Source organism: Pseudorca crassidens, chromosome 6, assembly GCF_039906515.1.
Source record: "Pseudorca crassidens isolate mPseCra1 chromosome 6, mPseCra1.hap1, whole genome shotgun sequence".
NCBI lineage: Eukaryota > Metazoa > Chordata > Mammalia > Artiodactyla > Delphinidae > Pseudorca > Pseudorca crassidens.
In genome coordinates this window covers 88,698,185-88,713,393 of record NC_090301.1, presented here as the reverse complement: position 1 = coordinate 88,713,393, position 15,209 = coordinate 88,698,185, and the positions used below count along the sequence as shown (strand labels likewise).

General features: G+C 35.4%; 1 protein-coding gene across 1 annotated transcript in view; it reads right to left on the bottom strand.

Moving 5' to 3' along the window:
- Nucleotides 1-15,209, bottom strand: part of LRP1B (LDL receptor related protein 1B) — a 1,616,178-nt gene that overhangs the window by 528,463 nt on the left and 1,072,506 nt on the right. Inside the window, exon 34 of the mRNA XM_067742376.1 lies at nucleotides 1,918-2,058. Within this exon, the coding sequence (XP_067598477.1) occupies nucleotides 1,918-2,058 (141 nt within the window). The remainder of the gene's footprint in view (nucleotides 1-1,917; nucleotides 2,059-15,209) is intronic.

Sequence of the window (15,209 nt, the reverse complement as noted above, 5' to 3'; positions counted from 1 at the left end):
TATACACTACCAAACGTAAGGTAGATAGCTAGTGGGAAGCAGCCGCGTAGCACAGGGAGATCAGCTCGGTGCTTTGTGACCGCCTGGAGGGGTGGGATAGGGAGGGTGGGAGGGAGGGAGACGCAAGAGGGAAGAGATATGGGAACATATGTATATGTATAACAAATTCACTTTGTTATAAAGCAGAAACTAACACACCATTGTAAAGCAATTATACCCCAATAAAGATGTTAAAAAAAAAAAAAGAAAGAATCATGGATAGTGCCCTATGCTACGAAAAAAAAAAAAAAGATGAGGGGGATCTTGTTAAAATGAACAATGTGAGACAAGCATAATACAATGAATTTTTCTTCCAAGAAACTATTGGAACTGTACCTACAAAAATTCAATGTATTATATTAATTTACAATTTCAAAGTATGTGTTTGTTCACATTTTGAAGGAATAAATATAGATTTAAAAAAATGTTTGGAAATATAATCTCTCTCTAACTTTTGTTTTATAATATGTATTTTCAGATATAATCTCATTCAGTATAGACTATGAACTAAAGTTTATTATAGTACTGTAAGTTTTTATACTTAACAAACAGATTGTATTGAAATCCACAAAAGTGCCATATTTTATTTATTGAGTGCCAGTATTTTATTCCCAGTTAAATAATCTATTTTCCATGACTTGAATGCCAGTAAAATTATTTATTTTGATATAGAAAATTTTCTATTAAGTAATTCCTAGTGAAAACTCTCCTGTTCATTATTATAGACAATGACCAAATATATCTATCTATCTATCTATATATATATCAGAGAATAAGTACAGATTTTGTGCCTAAGAGTTTGGGTGTCAATGTCTTCTCAACCATGAATGGATCCCAGTAATCAGTTCAGATGGTTTTACAACGCAATTCTTTTCTCTTAAAAATATTTTCTTTTCCTGAAAAAGAAATATTTCCTGCTGCTCCTGGCAAGAAAGGATTCCAGACTGAAATTTGACCCATGCTTTTTTCAGAAAAGGTAACCATGAATCTGGTCTTCACTTTGTCTCCGGCTGTGCAGGAATGGCTCTCAATTGGTATCTCCAATAAATTCTGCCTGCTTGATTGCTGTCACCTGTCTTCAGAATTAGTGATCTCTTTGGTTCACTATTATCTCTACTCTTATCTGCTTTGATCTACATGCCCAAATCCTTTAGATAAAAATCCTTTTAAGTTTTCTTGATATTTTTTTCCTAAGCAGAAAAATATATGAAGAAAAGGATTTCACGGCAGAGATTTAAATAAGATAGTAGAATATAGAAGAATATTTTTTCTAGGAAGGGAGTTCTGCTAATGTCATGGATCAGGAACCAAAAACGAAGAAAAGACTAGCAGGTGTAGGGCTGTACTGGCTGGCATCTCTAATCTAATTGCCATTTGGGCAATGTGACAAGTCCACGTACGTAAACCATCTGTTAGTTCTCTCACTCCATTTCACTGCACACCATTTGGACAAGCAAAAACAAAAACGCAAAATGCTTAGAGCCAAACAGTGAAGTGCTTTTGGTTATGAAATTCTTGCATCAACATAGTCCATTTGAAGTCCCCTAGTTCATTCTGTTTCTGGCATAATTATACATTGAATATATTTTACTGAGATTTTTTCCTTATTCTTATATTTTTAAATCAAGAACAAAATAAGACCTCTTTGAAGACCTGAAAAATTAAGATTCCTTGGGCAGCTTTGCTAATGTCTTGAAAGCTCATTATATACCTTATGCTAAAGGCATTCCTTCTACAGTATTAAGCAGCATTTGCCACCCCCTTTTTTTTACTAGAAGAAAAATAGGTAACTTCAATTTTTGACTTGAGAAAATAATATGAAAAAAGAGAACATTATATATTCAAAAGGCGGCACAAATGCATTACTGTGTGACTTACCTTGCTGTGCTTCTTTATCATACACTTTCATATGAACGACCCCAGAAGTCTTATTTCTTAGAACAGTGGGGTTTCTTCCATCTCTTTTGCTGCAGGTTCCCAGCTGAGCTAAGTTTTGGTCTGCCCACCACAGTTTCTTATCTATAAAAATGAAAAGTTATTTTTATGAAAAAGATAATCATCTTATTAAATAATAATAAAGAACTATTAAACTCTAGTGCTTTCTGATTTCTTTTGTTAAATTCCCAAACCCTGTTTCTATGAGAAACAGCAAAATCATTTTTACTTCTTTTTTTAAAATATTTTTAATTTAATTTTTTATACAGCAGGTTCTTACTAGTCATCAATTTTATACACATCAGTGTATAAGGTCAATCTCAATCACCCAATTCATCACACCACCCCCACCCCCCACCGTGGCTTTCCCCTCGATGTCCATAAGTTTGTTCTCTACATCTGTCTCAACTTCTGTCCTGCAAACCGGTTCATCTGTACCATTTGTCTAGGTTCCACATACATGAATTAATATGCGATATTTGTTTTCCTCTTTCTGACTTACTTCACTCTGTATGACAGTCTCTACATCCATCCACATCTCAACAAATGACCCAATTTCATTCCTTTTTATGGCTGAGTAATATTCCATTATATATACGTACCACATCTTCTTTATCCATTCATCTGTTGATGGGCATTTAGGTTGCTTCCATGACCTGGCTATTGTAAACAGTGCGGCAATGAACATTGGGGTGCATGTGTCTTTTTGAATTATGGTTTTCTCTGGGTATATGCCCAGTAGTGGGATTGCTGTACATATGGTAATTCTATTTTTAGTTTTTTAAGGAACCTCCATACTGTTCTCCATAGTGGCTGCATCAATTTACATTCTCACCAACAGTGCCAAGAGGGTTCCCTTTTCTCCACACCCTCTCCAGCATTTGTTCTTTGCAGATTTTCTGATGATGCCCATTCTAACTGGAGTGAGGTAATACCTCATTGTAGTTTGATTTGCATTTCTCTAATAATTAGTGATTTGGAGCAGCTTTACATGTGTTTCTTGGCCATCTGTATGTCTTCTTTGGAGAAATATCTATTTAGGGCTTCTTCCCATTTTTGGATTCGGTTGTTTGTTCATTTAATATTGAGCTGCATGAGCTGTTTATATATTTTGGAGATTAATCCTTTGTCCGTTGATTCATTTGCAAATATTTTCTCCCATTCTGAGGGTTGTCTTTTCGTTTTGTTTATGGTTTCCTTTGCTGTGCAAAAGCTTTTAAGTTTCATTAGGTCCCATTTGTTTATTTTTGGTTTTATTTCCATTGCTCTAGGAGGTGAATCAAAAGAGATCTTGCTGCGATTTATGTCAGAGTGTTCTTCCTATGTTTTCCTCTAAGAGTTTTATAGTGTCCAGTCTTATATTTAGGTCTCTAATCCATTTTGAGTTTATTTTTGTGTATGGTGTTAGGGAGTGTTCTAATTTCATTCTTTGAAATGTAGCTGTCCAGTTTTCCCAGCACCACTAATTGAAGACACTGTCTTTTCTCCATTGTATATCCTTGCCTCCTTTGTCATACAGTAGTTGACCATAGGTGCATGGGTTTATCTCTGAGCTTTCTATCTTGTTCCATTGATCTATGTTTCTGTTTTTGTGCCAGTACTATATTGTCTTGATTACTTTGCTTTGTAGTATAGTCTGAAGTCAGATTCCTCCAGCTCCATTTTTTTCCCTCAAGACTGCTTTGGCTATTCAGGGTCTTTTCTGTCTCCATACAAATTTTAAGATTTTTTGTTCTAGTTCTGTAAAAAATGCCACTGGTAATTTGATAGAGATTGCATTGAATCTGTAGATTTCTTTGGGTAGTATAGTCATTTTCACAAAATTGATTCTTCCAATCCAAGAACATGGTATATCTCTCCATCTGTTGGTATCATCTTTAATTTCTTTCATCAGTGTCTTACAGTTTTCTGCATACAGTTCTTCTGTCTCCCTAGGTAGGTCTATTCCTACATATTTTATTCTTTTCATTGCAGTGGTAAATGGGAGTGTTTCCTTAATTTCTCTTTCAAATTTTTCATCATTAGTGTATAGGAATGCAAGAGATTTCTGTGCATTAATTTTGTATCATGCAACCTTACCAAATTCATTGATTAGCTCTAGTAGTTTTCTGGTAGCATTTTTAGGATGCTCTATGTATAGTATCATGTCATCTGCAAACAGTGACAGTTTTACTTCTTCTTTTCCAATTTGGATGCCTTTTATTTCTTTTTCTTCTCTGATTGCCGTGGCCAGGACTTCCAAAACTATGTTGAATAATAGTGGTGAGAGTGGACATCCTTGTCTTGTTCCTGATCTTAGAGGAAATGCTTTCAGTTTTTCACCATTGAGAATGATGTTTGCTGTGGGTTTGTCGTATATGGCCTTTATTATGTTGAGGTAGGTTCCCTCTATGCCCACTTTCTGCAGAGTTTTTATCATAAATCGGTGTTGAATTTTGTCAAAAGCTTTTTCTGCATTTATTGAGATGATCATATGGTTTTTATTCTTCAATTTGTTAATATGGTGTATCACATTGATTGATTTGCATATATTGAGGAATCCGTGCATCCCTGGGATAAATCCCACTCGATCATGGTGTCTGATGCTTTTAATGTGTTGTTGAATTCTGTTTGCTAGTATTTTGTTGCGCATTTTGCGTCTATATTCATCAATGATATTGGTCTGTAATTTTCTTTTTTTTGTAGTATCTTTGTCTGCTTTTGGTATCAGGTTGATGGTGGCCTCATAGAATGAGTTTGGGAGTGTTCCTTCCTCTGCAATTTTTTGGAAGAGTTTGAGAAGGATGGGTGTTAGCTCTTTTCTAAATGTTTGATAGAATTCACCTGTGAAGCCATCTGGTCCTGGACTTTTGTTTGTTGGAAGATTTTTTTTTTTTTTTTTTTTTGCGGTATGCGGGCCTCTCACTGTTTTGGCCTCTCCCGTTGCGGAGCACAGGCTCCGGATGCACAGCTCAGCAACCATGGCTCACAGGCCTAGCCGCTCCATGGCATGTGGGATCTTCCCGGACCGGGGCATGAACCTGTGTCCCCTGCATCGGCAGGGGACTCTCAACCACTGCACCACCAAGGAAGCCCTTGCTGGAAGATTTTTAAACACAGTTTCAATTTCATTACTTGTGATTGGTCTGTCCATATTTTCTATTTCTTTCTGGTTAAGTCTTGGAAGGTTATACCTTTTGAAGAATTTGTCCATTTCTTCCAGGTTGTCCATTTTATTGGCATAGAGTTGCTTGTAGTAGTCTCTTAGGATGCTTTGTATTTCTGCGGTGTCCATTGTAAGTTCTCCTTTTTCATTTCTAATTGTATTGATTTGAATCCTCTCCCTCTTTTCTTGATGAGTCTGGTTAATGGTTTATCAATTTTGTTTATCTTCTCAAAGAACCAGCTTTTAGTTTTATTGATCTTGCTATTGTTTTCTTTGTTCCTATTTCATTTATTTCTGCTCTGATCTCTAGGATTTCTTTCCTTCTGCTAACCTTGGATTTTGTTTGTTCTTCTTTCTCTAGTTCCTTTAGGTGTAAGATTAGATTATTTGAGATTTTTCTTGTTTCTTGAGGCAGGCTTGTAGAGCTATAAACTTCCCTCTTGGAACTGCTTTTGCTGCATCCCATAGGTTTTGGATCATTGTGTTTCCATTGTTATTTGTCTCTATGTATTTTTTGATTTCCTCTTTGATTTCTTCAGTGATCTCTTGGTTATTTAGTAACGTATTGTTTAGCCTCCATGTGTTTGTGATTTTTACCTTTTTTTCCCTGTAATTTATTTCTAGTCTCATAGCATTGTGGTCAGAAAAGATGCTTGATATGATTTCAATTTTCTTAAATTTTCTGAGGCTTGATTTGTGACCCAAGATGTGATCTATCCTGGAGAATGTTGCGTGTGCACTTGAGAAGAAAGTATAATCTGCTGTTTTTGGATGGAATGTCCTATAAATATGAATTAAATCTATCTGGTCTGTTGTGTCATTTAAAGCTTCTGTTTCCTTTGTTATTTTCATTTTGGATGATCTGTCCATTGGTGTAAGTGAGCTGTTAGAGTCCCTCACTATTACTGTGTTACTGTCGATTTTCTCTTTTATAGCTGTTAGTACTTGCCTTATGTATTGAGGTGCTCCTATGTTGGGTGCATATATATTTATCATTTTTATATCTTCTTCTTGTATTGATCCCTTGATCATTATGTAGTGTCCTTCCTTATCTCTTGTAACATTCTTTATTTTAAAGTCTATTTTATCTGATATGAGTATTGCTACTCCAGCTTTCTTTTCATTTCCATTTGCATGAACTATCTTTTTCCATCCCCTCACTTTCAGTGTGTATGTGTCCCTAGGTCTGAAGTGGGTCTCTTGTAGACAGCATATAGATGGGTCTTGTTTTTGTATCCATTCAGCAAGCCTGTGTCTTTTGGTTGGAGTATTTAAGCCATTCACTTTTAAGGTAATTATCCATGTGTATGTTCCTATGACCATTTTCTTAATTGTTTTGTGTTTGTTTTTGTAGGTCCTTTTCTTCTCTTGTGTTTCCCACTTAGGGAAGTTCCTTTAGCATTTGTTGTAGAGCTGGTTTGGTGGTGCTGAATTCTCTTAGCTTTTGCTTCTCTGTAAAGCTCTTGATTTCTCCATCGAATCTGAATGACATCCTCTTAGGCTGTCTTCATTTCTTTTCATTCGTTTTTCTTTATTGTGTTTTGCAGCAGTGAATTCCATCATTCTGTCTTCCAGGTCACTTATCCATTCTTCTGCCTCAGTTATTCTGCTATTGATTCATTCTAGTGTAGTTTTCATTTCAGTTATTGTATTATTCATCTCTCTTTGTTTGTTCTTTAATTCTTCTAGGTCTTTGTTAAACGTTTCTTGCATCTTCTCGATTTTGCCTCCATTCTTTTTCCGAGGTCTTGGATCATCTTCACTATCATTATTCTGAATTCTTTTTCTGGAAGGTGACCTATCTCCACTTCATTTAGTTGTTCTTCTGGGGTTTTGTCTTGTTCCTTCATCTGGTACATAGCCCTCTGCCTTTTCATCTTGTCTATCTTTCTGTGAATGTGGTTTTTGTTCCATAGGCTGCTGCAGGATTGTAGTTCTTCTTGCTTCTGCTGTCTGCCCTCTCCATTTTTACTTTTAAAAATATAACCCATAGTACATTCTATTGTTTAAATTTTCCTCTTCTCTCTCCAATTAGAGATACTTGACTTAACTTTTCTTTTCTTAAAAACCACGATATAAATAAAAGTATATTTCAAATTAATATGGAATACAGAGTTTATTATTTTCAATCTGAACCATGATCATAGTAGTATTGTGCTATATCTCTAAATGAACAGCAAAATCCAACAAGATATCTGAACAAGTATAAAAAGGACTGTTCTCTAAGTTTTGTTTCAAGTGTGTAAGCTTTTAATCATTTGCACTCTCCATTACTGGATTCTTCACATTTATAGTAACATATTTTTTACAGTTTATGCTTCTTTCTCCGAAATTTTATAAATGTGCACTATTAACTTGTATTGAGTGTTCACTTGGTAGCAGAGACTCTGAAATGTGCCACAGATAGAAAATAGTCCAGTAGCCAGAATTTTAGTAAAATTTCACATTATTATACTATGTCAAACTGTCATAGCAAAGCTATAAGGATGCTGCTATCATTTTTCATTTCATAGATGAAGATTCTGAGATTCAAAGAGATTATTTTAATCAAATATACATATATGGCCTGTCTGTAAAACTAGTGTTCTTTCAAAGTCTCCATGCTGAGTGCATTAAAAAATTTAACATAATGAAATAAGTTTAAATAAAAATCATAATTTTAAAGATTTTGAACAATTTAGACTTTTCAACAAGCATCTAACTTAATGACAACTGAGACCACATCAATTTCAACCTAGAAGATACACATTAATAATAACCATCCCTTTCTAAATCTACTTTTGTGCAATGCACAGTTCTAAACACTATAGATTAATTCAGTTAATCTTCACAATTCTATAAAGTACGTACTAGTATTATTAAACCATCTTACAGTTAAGAACACTGAAGCAAAGAGAGGTTAAGTGGTTTTTCCTGGATCACAGAATGAATAGTGGCTCCAGGTTACGAACCAAGCACTGATTTTAGAGTCCATGGCATAAATCTCATTTCTACACTGTCTCCTTCCATAGATGGATAGAGTTTAGTCTTCTTTCTCTTGACATATAGATATGGAACTTAGATTATGATGGTGAAGTTAAGTAGCTAATTCATTTATGTTTTTATTTACACTCACAAATTTATTTTTAGGAACAGAGAAGTTCTCTGTGAAAAGGGCAGAGACTTTGTAAGAGACTCTTTTGAAAGGTGTATGGCACAGTATAGTGGATTGAGCACATGTGTTTCCACTTCTGTTTCTTCTACTAACCCACTGCAACAGAAATACAAAAACATAAAACAGAATAAACCCATAGTGAATCCACATAATAAACAAGAGAATGACAGGCATATAAACAAAGTGTACAAGATGGTCAGTGTATGGAAACAGGAAAAAGGCAGATAAAGTTGTAACCTAGAATGTGATTTTAAAAAGGCTACGGAGGAATGGAAGACATCTCTTTCCACAGAACTCTAGATGACCTTGCTTTTAGCTTGGAAATAACAGAGTGAAGTGCAAACAAAGGTTAAAAATAGGGTGATTAAGTCAAGATATTTTTATATGTTATACTACCTACCATCACAATGTCCCCCACCCTTTGCCCTAAGTTTACAGATGGCTAATGGCTGATAGAAAGTCTCAAATAAATACATAAGCAAAGCTCTTTTTTAAGATAGTGAAAAATCGGGGATATTAAGGCTGGTGCCCTGCAATAAGGTTCTTTTCATTCTGACCTTTGGGGAACCCAAATCCTGACCTTCTAAAGCAAAACCTGCAAACTCCCTCCTACAAGACATCTTCATGCCATGCACCTATCTGTGCCTTCAGCAGAAAGCTTCATGTGTTAAATCTCTAAATGTAATGCAGTATGTGTTCAAAGCTATGCAGAGCTCCCAGGAAGAGATCCCCCTGCAAGGAAGATACCAAGTGAAAAGAGTTTTATTTTCATAAAGATAGAGGAAACCAGGATAGATCACCCAGTCCTTTCTTAAATGTCATGGGAAACCAGGATATTAAGTTCAATGAGGAAAATTAGCAGAGTGGAAAGTAAACACTAAGATAAAACATAGAGATGCAAAATGAATAATCCAGAAAATATCTTTTAAATCATCATATATTCAAGTACATATCTCATTCTAGAAAAGTTAAAGATCATTTTAAAAAGTAATATTTAGAGAATAAAACAGGACTCAGAGATTAAAAAGTATTTCTAAATAAAAATATTTTTAATAGAATGGCTAGAAAATGTGGTTGAGGAAATCTTCCATAATAAAGAAGAAAAAGACAAACAGAAAATACGATAGAAAAGCAAAGAAATAAAATGTCAGTCTACAAAGTCCAAAAGCTGTACTTGGAATCATTGGATTCTTCACCTCCATGCAGTCACAGGAAAAAAAAAAAAAGAAGAAGAAAAATTCCAGTTTTACTTAAAAATGTCCTTAATTGACCAGTAAAAAGTATCAATTTTGTTAAATCTTAACTCTTCAGTCCAGGCCTTTTTAATATTCTGAGTGACAAAATCAAGAGTGTTCAGAAAGCACTTCTGGTGCATAGTGAAGTATGACTGTGTGGAACAAATGTACTTATGAGATGGCTTGAACTGCAGGAAGAATGTGCTACTTTTTTCACAGAATATCATTTTATCCTTGAAAGAATGTCTTACAATGTATGGCTATTCAGACTTAGGTATTTGGCAGATATTTTCTCAAAAAAAAAAAAATGATGGAGAACAAAGTTAGAAGACTGACAATACCAAACTTTGAGACTTATTATAAAGCTACAGTAATTGAGACAGTGTGGTATTGTTGAAAGAATAAGTTTTCTTTATAGAGCCTATGCTCTAGTGAGGGAGACAGACAAGAAATAAACAAATAGAAAAGACATCATTAAAATTCCTATAAATCAACAGCAAATAAATAAATAACTTGATTGAAAATGGGCAAAGGACTTAAATAATCATTTCTCCAAAGAAGACATGCAAACAGCCAACAGGTATATGAAATAGGTATATAAAAAGAAGCTCAACATCATTAATCATCAGAGAAATGCAAATCAAAACCACAATGAGATATCACTTCACACCTGGCTATCATAAAAAAAAAAAAAAAAACATAACAATGCTGGCAAGGATGCAAGGATATGGAGAAATTGAAACTCTTGTACACTGTTGCTAGGAATGTAAAATGGCACAGCCATTTTTGAAAAGGGTATGGAGATTACTCAAAAAATTAAAAATAGACTACAGTATGACCTAGCAATTCCAGTTCTGGGTATATATACAAAATAATTGAATTCAAAATCTTGAAGAGATATTAACACTCCAATGTTCACTGCAGCATTATTCATAATAGCAAAGGTATGGAAACAACCTAAATGTCCATCAAAAGATGAATGGATCAATAAAATGTGGTATATATATATACAATGGAATATCATTCAGCCTTAAAAAAGAGGAACATATTCTGGTGGGGGATGCTGATAACAGGCAAGGCTACACATGTGTAGGGATAGGGGAATGTAGGAAATCTCTGTATTTTTGTGTCAATTTTGCTGTGAACCTAAAACTGCTCTAACAAAATAAAGTCTTCTACAAAAAGGGAATTTTGCCATATGCAACAACATGGATGAACCTTGAGGAAATGATGTAAGATTAGCCAGTCGTAGAAGGATAACTATTGTATGATTCCACTCACATGAAGTATCTAAAATAGTCAAACTCATAGTAACAGAGAGTAGAATAGTGGTTGCCAGGGCCTGAGGGAGGGGGCAAAATGGGGGAGTCGCTGTCCAGCAGGTATAAAGTTTCAGTTATAGAAAATGAATAAGTTCTAGAGATCTGCTATACAACATTGTGCCTACCACTAATGACACTGTATAGTGCACTTAAAAATCTGTTAAGAGGATAGATCTCTTGGCAAGTGTTCTTACCACAATTAAAAATAAGTAAGATAAGAAATAACCGAAGAGTGCCATTAGTCCTATAAAGAAAACAGGCACAGTTTCATTTTTTAGTTAGTTTCCCTACCTTTGTCTGCATATAACTCCATTCTACTCACCCTTCATTGCACAAGTCTAACCCCACCCTCAGTGAAATACTTCAAACTAGCACATCCCACGTTGACTCTTCCTTCTCATTGATTCTAAAGCCTCTACAGACAGAATCATATGGCTTCATATTAAATTGTTGCTTTTTCTTTTCTTTTCACGTGTACTAATTTTGACTCCTTATCCAGAGATGAAAACTCCTGAAAACAAGGATGCTGTCTTGTACTTCTTCGTATGCTTCACAGTGCTTTGCATTCTTTTGAACTGAGCATGATGTAGAAATTACCTAAATACTGTGAAATGACTGGGGAAATAATATCCCTAAAAATATCTCCCATAATAATTCAACACTTAGAAAACATTTAAATAAAGCCATCTCTCCAATTTCCTCTTGATATTATCTTTTAAAAATTTCTCTTTTTAAATATCCTTTTTGAAGGTCCCTCTAACATAAAGAACTTCAGTTTTGACTGTGTAATTATTATTTAGAATCACATTTGTTTCTCTCACTTTTTTCTCACACTGTTATTCATACAAATCTACTAGAATCTTCAGAAATTACCAGATTTCAAAAATTGCTTGCTTAAGTTGTATGTAAGTAATTATGAATTTCTCTATTTCACTATTACAGGCTGAACAGTGCACTCCAAAATTCATGTGTTAAAGTTCTGTCAGTATCTCAGACTGGGGCTGTATTTGAACATAAGGTCTTCAAAGAGGTAATTAAGTTAAAATTAGGTTATTAGTGTGGGTCCTAATCCAATATGACTGATGTCCTTATAGAAAGAAAATTAGGACACAGGCACACACAGATGGACGACCCAGGAAGGAGAAGATAGCCATCTACAGGCCACGGAGAGAGGCCTCAGAAGAAATCAACCATGTCCACACCTTGATTTCAGACTTTAAGACTCCAGAAAAGTGAGAAAAATTTCTGTTAAGGCACCCAGTCTGTGGGACTTCGTTATGGCAGCCCTAGCAAACAAATACATTTACTAATAGGGATATAGAAGAAATTTATGAGCTATAAAAAAGAATTCATATAAATATCATAAATATAAATTAATTCTACCATACAGTCTCCAAACTCTTTACTCAAAAGAGAAAGAGACAGACAGACAGAGAAATAAAGAAAGGAAATAAACTTACTGTGACCTACTAAGTTCCAAGGCCTTTGCTAGGCTTTGAACATAAGCACATATGATTGCCTCAGCATAAATGAGATGTGATGTGTTAAAACACCTGTCAATAAACAAAATCTATAACTTTTTTAAAAAATTCATAAATACAACAACAAACATCAAAAGAAATAGCCCAAAGAGTTGAGATTGTATCTACTGCCTAGGAATTTGGGTACGGGAGAATTCTCACTTGTGACTTCAATAACTAAGTTTCACCCTAATAGCTCCAAAATCTCTCTCATATGCCTAACTATCCTCTTAATCTTCAGTCCATGTATCCTACTACATCATAGGAATTTCTCCCTGACTATAATGAAGTCACTACAAACTTTACATGACCAAAATAAAATCCATTTTATTTTTCCCATGTATGCTTCTTTCCCAATAGACTTCTGTTATGAATTTTTGTGTCCCCTGCTAAATTCATATGTTGAAATCTTACTCCCAAGGTGTGGTGCCTATGGCGGGTGATTAGGTTGTAAGGGTGGAACCCTCATGAATGGAATTAGTGCCCTTACAGAAGGCACACCCCTGAGACCTCTTTATCCCTTCTGCTGTGAGACAGTAAGACCATCTAGCTGTCTGTCAACCAGGAAGCACATTCTTATCAGACACTGAATCTGCTGCCTCCTTGATCTTGGACTTCCCAGCCTCCAGAACAGTGAGAAATAAATGTTTGCTATTTAAGCCACCCAACCTATGGTATTTTTGTTATATCAGCCTGAACTAAGACAGCTTCTGACAGTAAATGATCCCCAACGCAGTCATCAGATGTAAAAACCAGATAGTCATCTTTTTTTCCCCCTATCATCACCATGGCATTTCCCAGGTGCCTTTCTGATCTGAGCAAGCCCACTTAATTCTTCACTTTATATTCTCAGGAATGTTTTATTTTCTCTCCATTCCCACTAAAACTGTTTAGCTCAGGACCCCATTATTTCTCACTCCCCTGACTATCATTGCTGAGGAAACAATAGAGCGATCTTTCCAAAATGCAAATCTAAGCATGTCACTATGCCACTTAAAATTCTCCAAAGGCTTGCTTTCCCCTGCCAAAACACTTAGCATGGCACAAAGGCCATCCGTGATTTGATGCCTACTTAACTTTCCATCACCAGATCTATGACTGCCCACTATGCACCATGTTCCAGGAATACTGAACTGCAGTCGACTTTCAATTTCCCAAGGATAGATTAACCACATTACAGGAAAAAAAAAAGAAAGATGAAAATAAGCCAAAGACAGCTTATTTGTAAAGAAAAAGAATTAAAACTGTTGTGAATAAGAGAAAAATCTACATATCAGAATGAGTCTATTACTTATAATTATATAGGAACCATTCCATTTTTACATTGTACCTACTGCAAATCATTGTACCTACTGCAAAACATTGTACCTACTGCAAAGCCCCTCCACCTGGACAGTTAAGAGGTGAATACGCTTGCTTACAGCAGTCTGTTAGCCTGTTGACTGCTCTTTGGTGCAGAAGCAGCGTTTTGCAGTTTATCTGAAGCTCTGGGCAAAAATCTATTTCTTAGGGCAGTGAGGGTACTAGAAGTCTCTTTGCTCTGCCTTCTCCCAAGACTTGTTTTTATTTATTTTTCTTAAACAGAGAATCTGGAGAATGACAATGAAGGTGGGATGGAGAGCACTGAAGAACAAAGCCCAGAATTTTGCTTTGAAGCTTTTGTGACCTTGAACTGACAAATGTGGTCCAAAATTCTCTCAGTTCATTGTTACACTCAGGTTTGCCTTACTGAGGACTGAGGGGGCAGTCTGGGGTTGTAGCGAAAAAGACTTGAGAATGGCAGGTAATTTAATTTCCAAGTTGATGGCCTGAATGTGCTGCCGGTGAAGTATTTGTGCAGTGATGAAGGAGAGAATGACAGTGAGAGGGAAGAATTTGCTGACAAAAACAAGGCAGCTCCGAATAACTGCTTGCTGGGATATTTAGAAAACAAAAAGTAGAGTTTATTCAATGAAAAAGATTGTTTTCATCGGAAAAAGGGAAGAGGAGAAAGAGGAGGGGGAGGAGGAGAAGACCTACTCAGCTCAGAGCAGACTATTTCAATATTTTAATGAAATACATTTGAATTAAATATCTACCTTGTATCACAGTTGTGTTGAATTGTGTCTGAATAATGTTTTTTCTGTATTCACCCAATTTCCATTACCCTAGTTAATAGGATAATATAGAGTGGATATAATTTTCCAAAACAATGATTCATTAATATCCTATGCCCTTTTATATTTGTCCTCAATTTACTTCCTCCATATGGAATCCTTGCCTCCACTGCTACACCTAGCTGTACTCCCATTATCTGAATAATGGACACATAACCAGATTTCTAGACTCAGCTCAAATGGTACTGCTGTTTAGGAACTTTGATTGTCCCCAAGACATAAAGTGGTTCACCTGACCCTTTGTGTTGTTCTGTATACAATTCTAACATTCCTAATCCTATGGCATTCCTAATCCTATATTTATTTACATGTCTGTCTCCGTGTTTAAAATGTAAGACTCTTTGGGGGAGGAATTAGTCTTATTAACTCTTATCCTCCATACATATGCCAATGCCAGTTACAGGGATGGTTTTTAAGGCTGGCTGAGAGTCACTACAGTAGGTGAGAGAGTGTGGCTTGGAGTCACAAATGTGCTTTGATATCTGGCTATGACACTTCCTCTCTGGGTGATTTTGAACAACTTACTTGGACTCTTATTATTAGTCTCCTCATCTGTAAAACAAAGAAAATTCTACCACACTCATATAATATATGAAATAGTTAGCCAAGTGACTTGAACAGTAAGGACACTAATCGGTACCTATATACAATAAAAGAAAGAATGAGTCAAAAAAATAAAATCTAAAACATACATGTGACTATA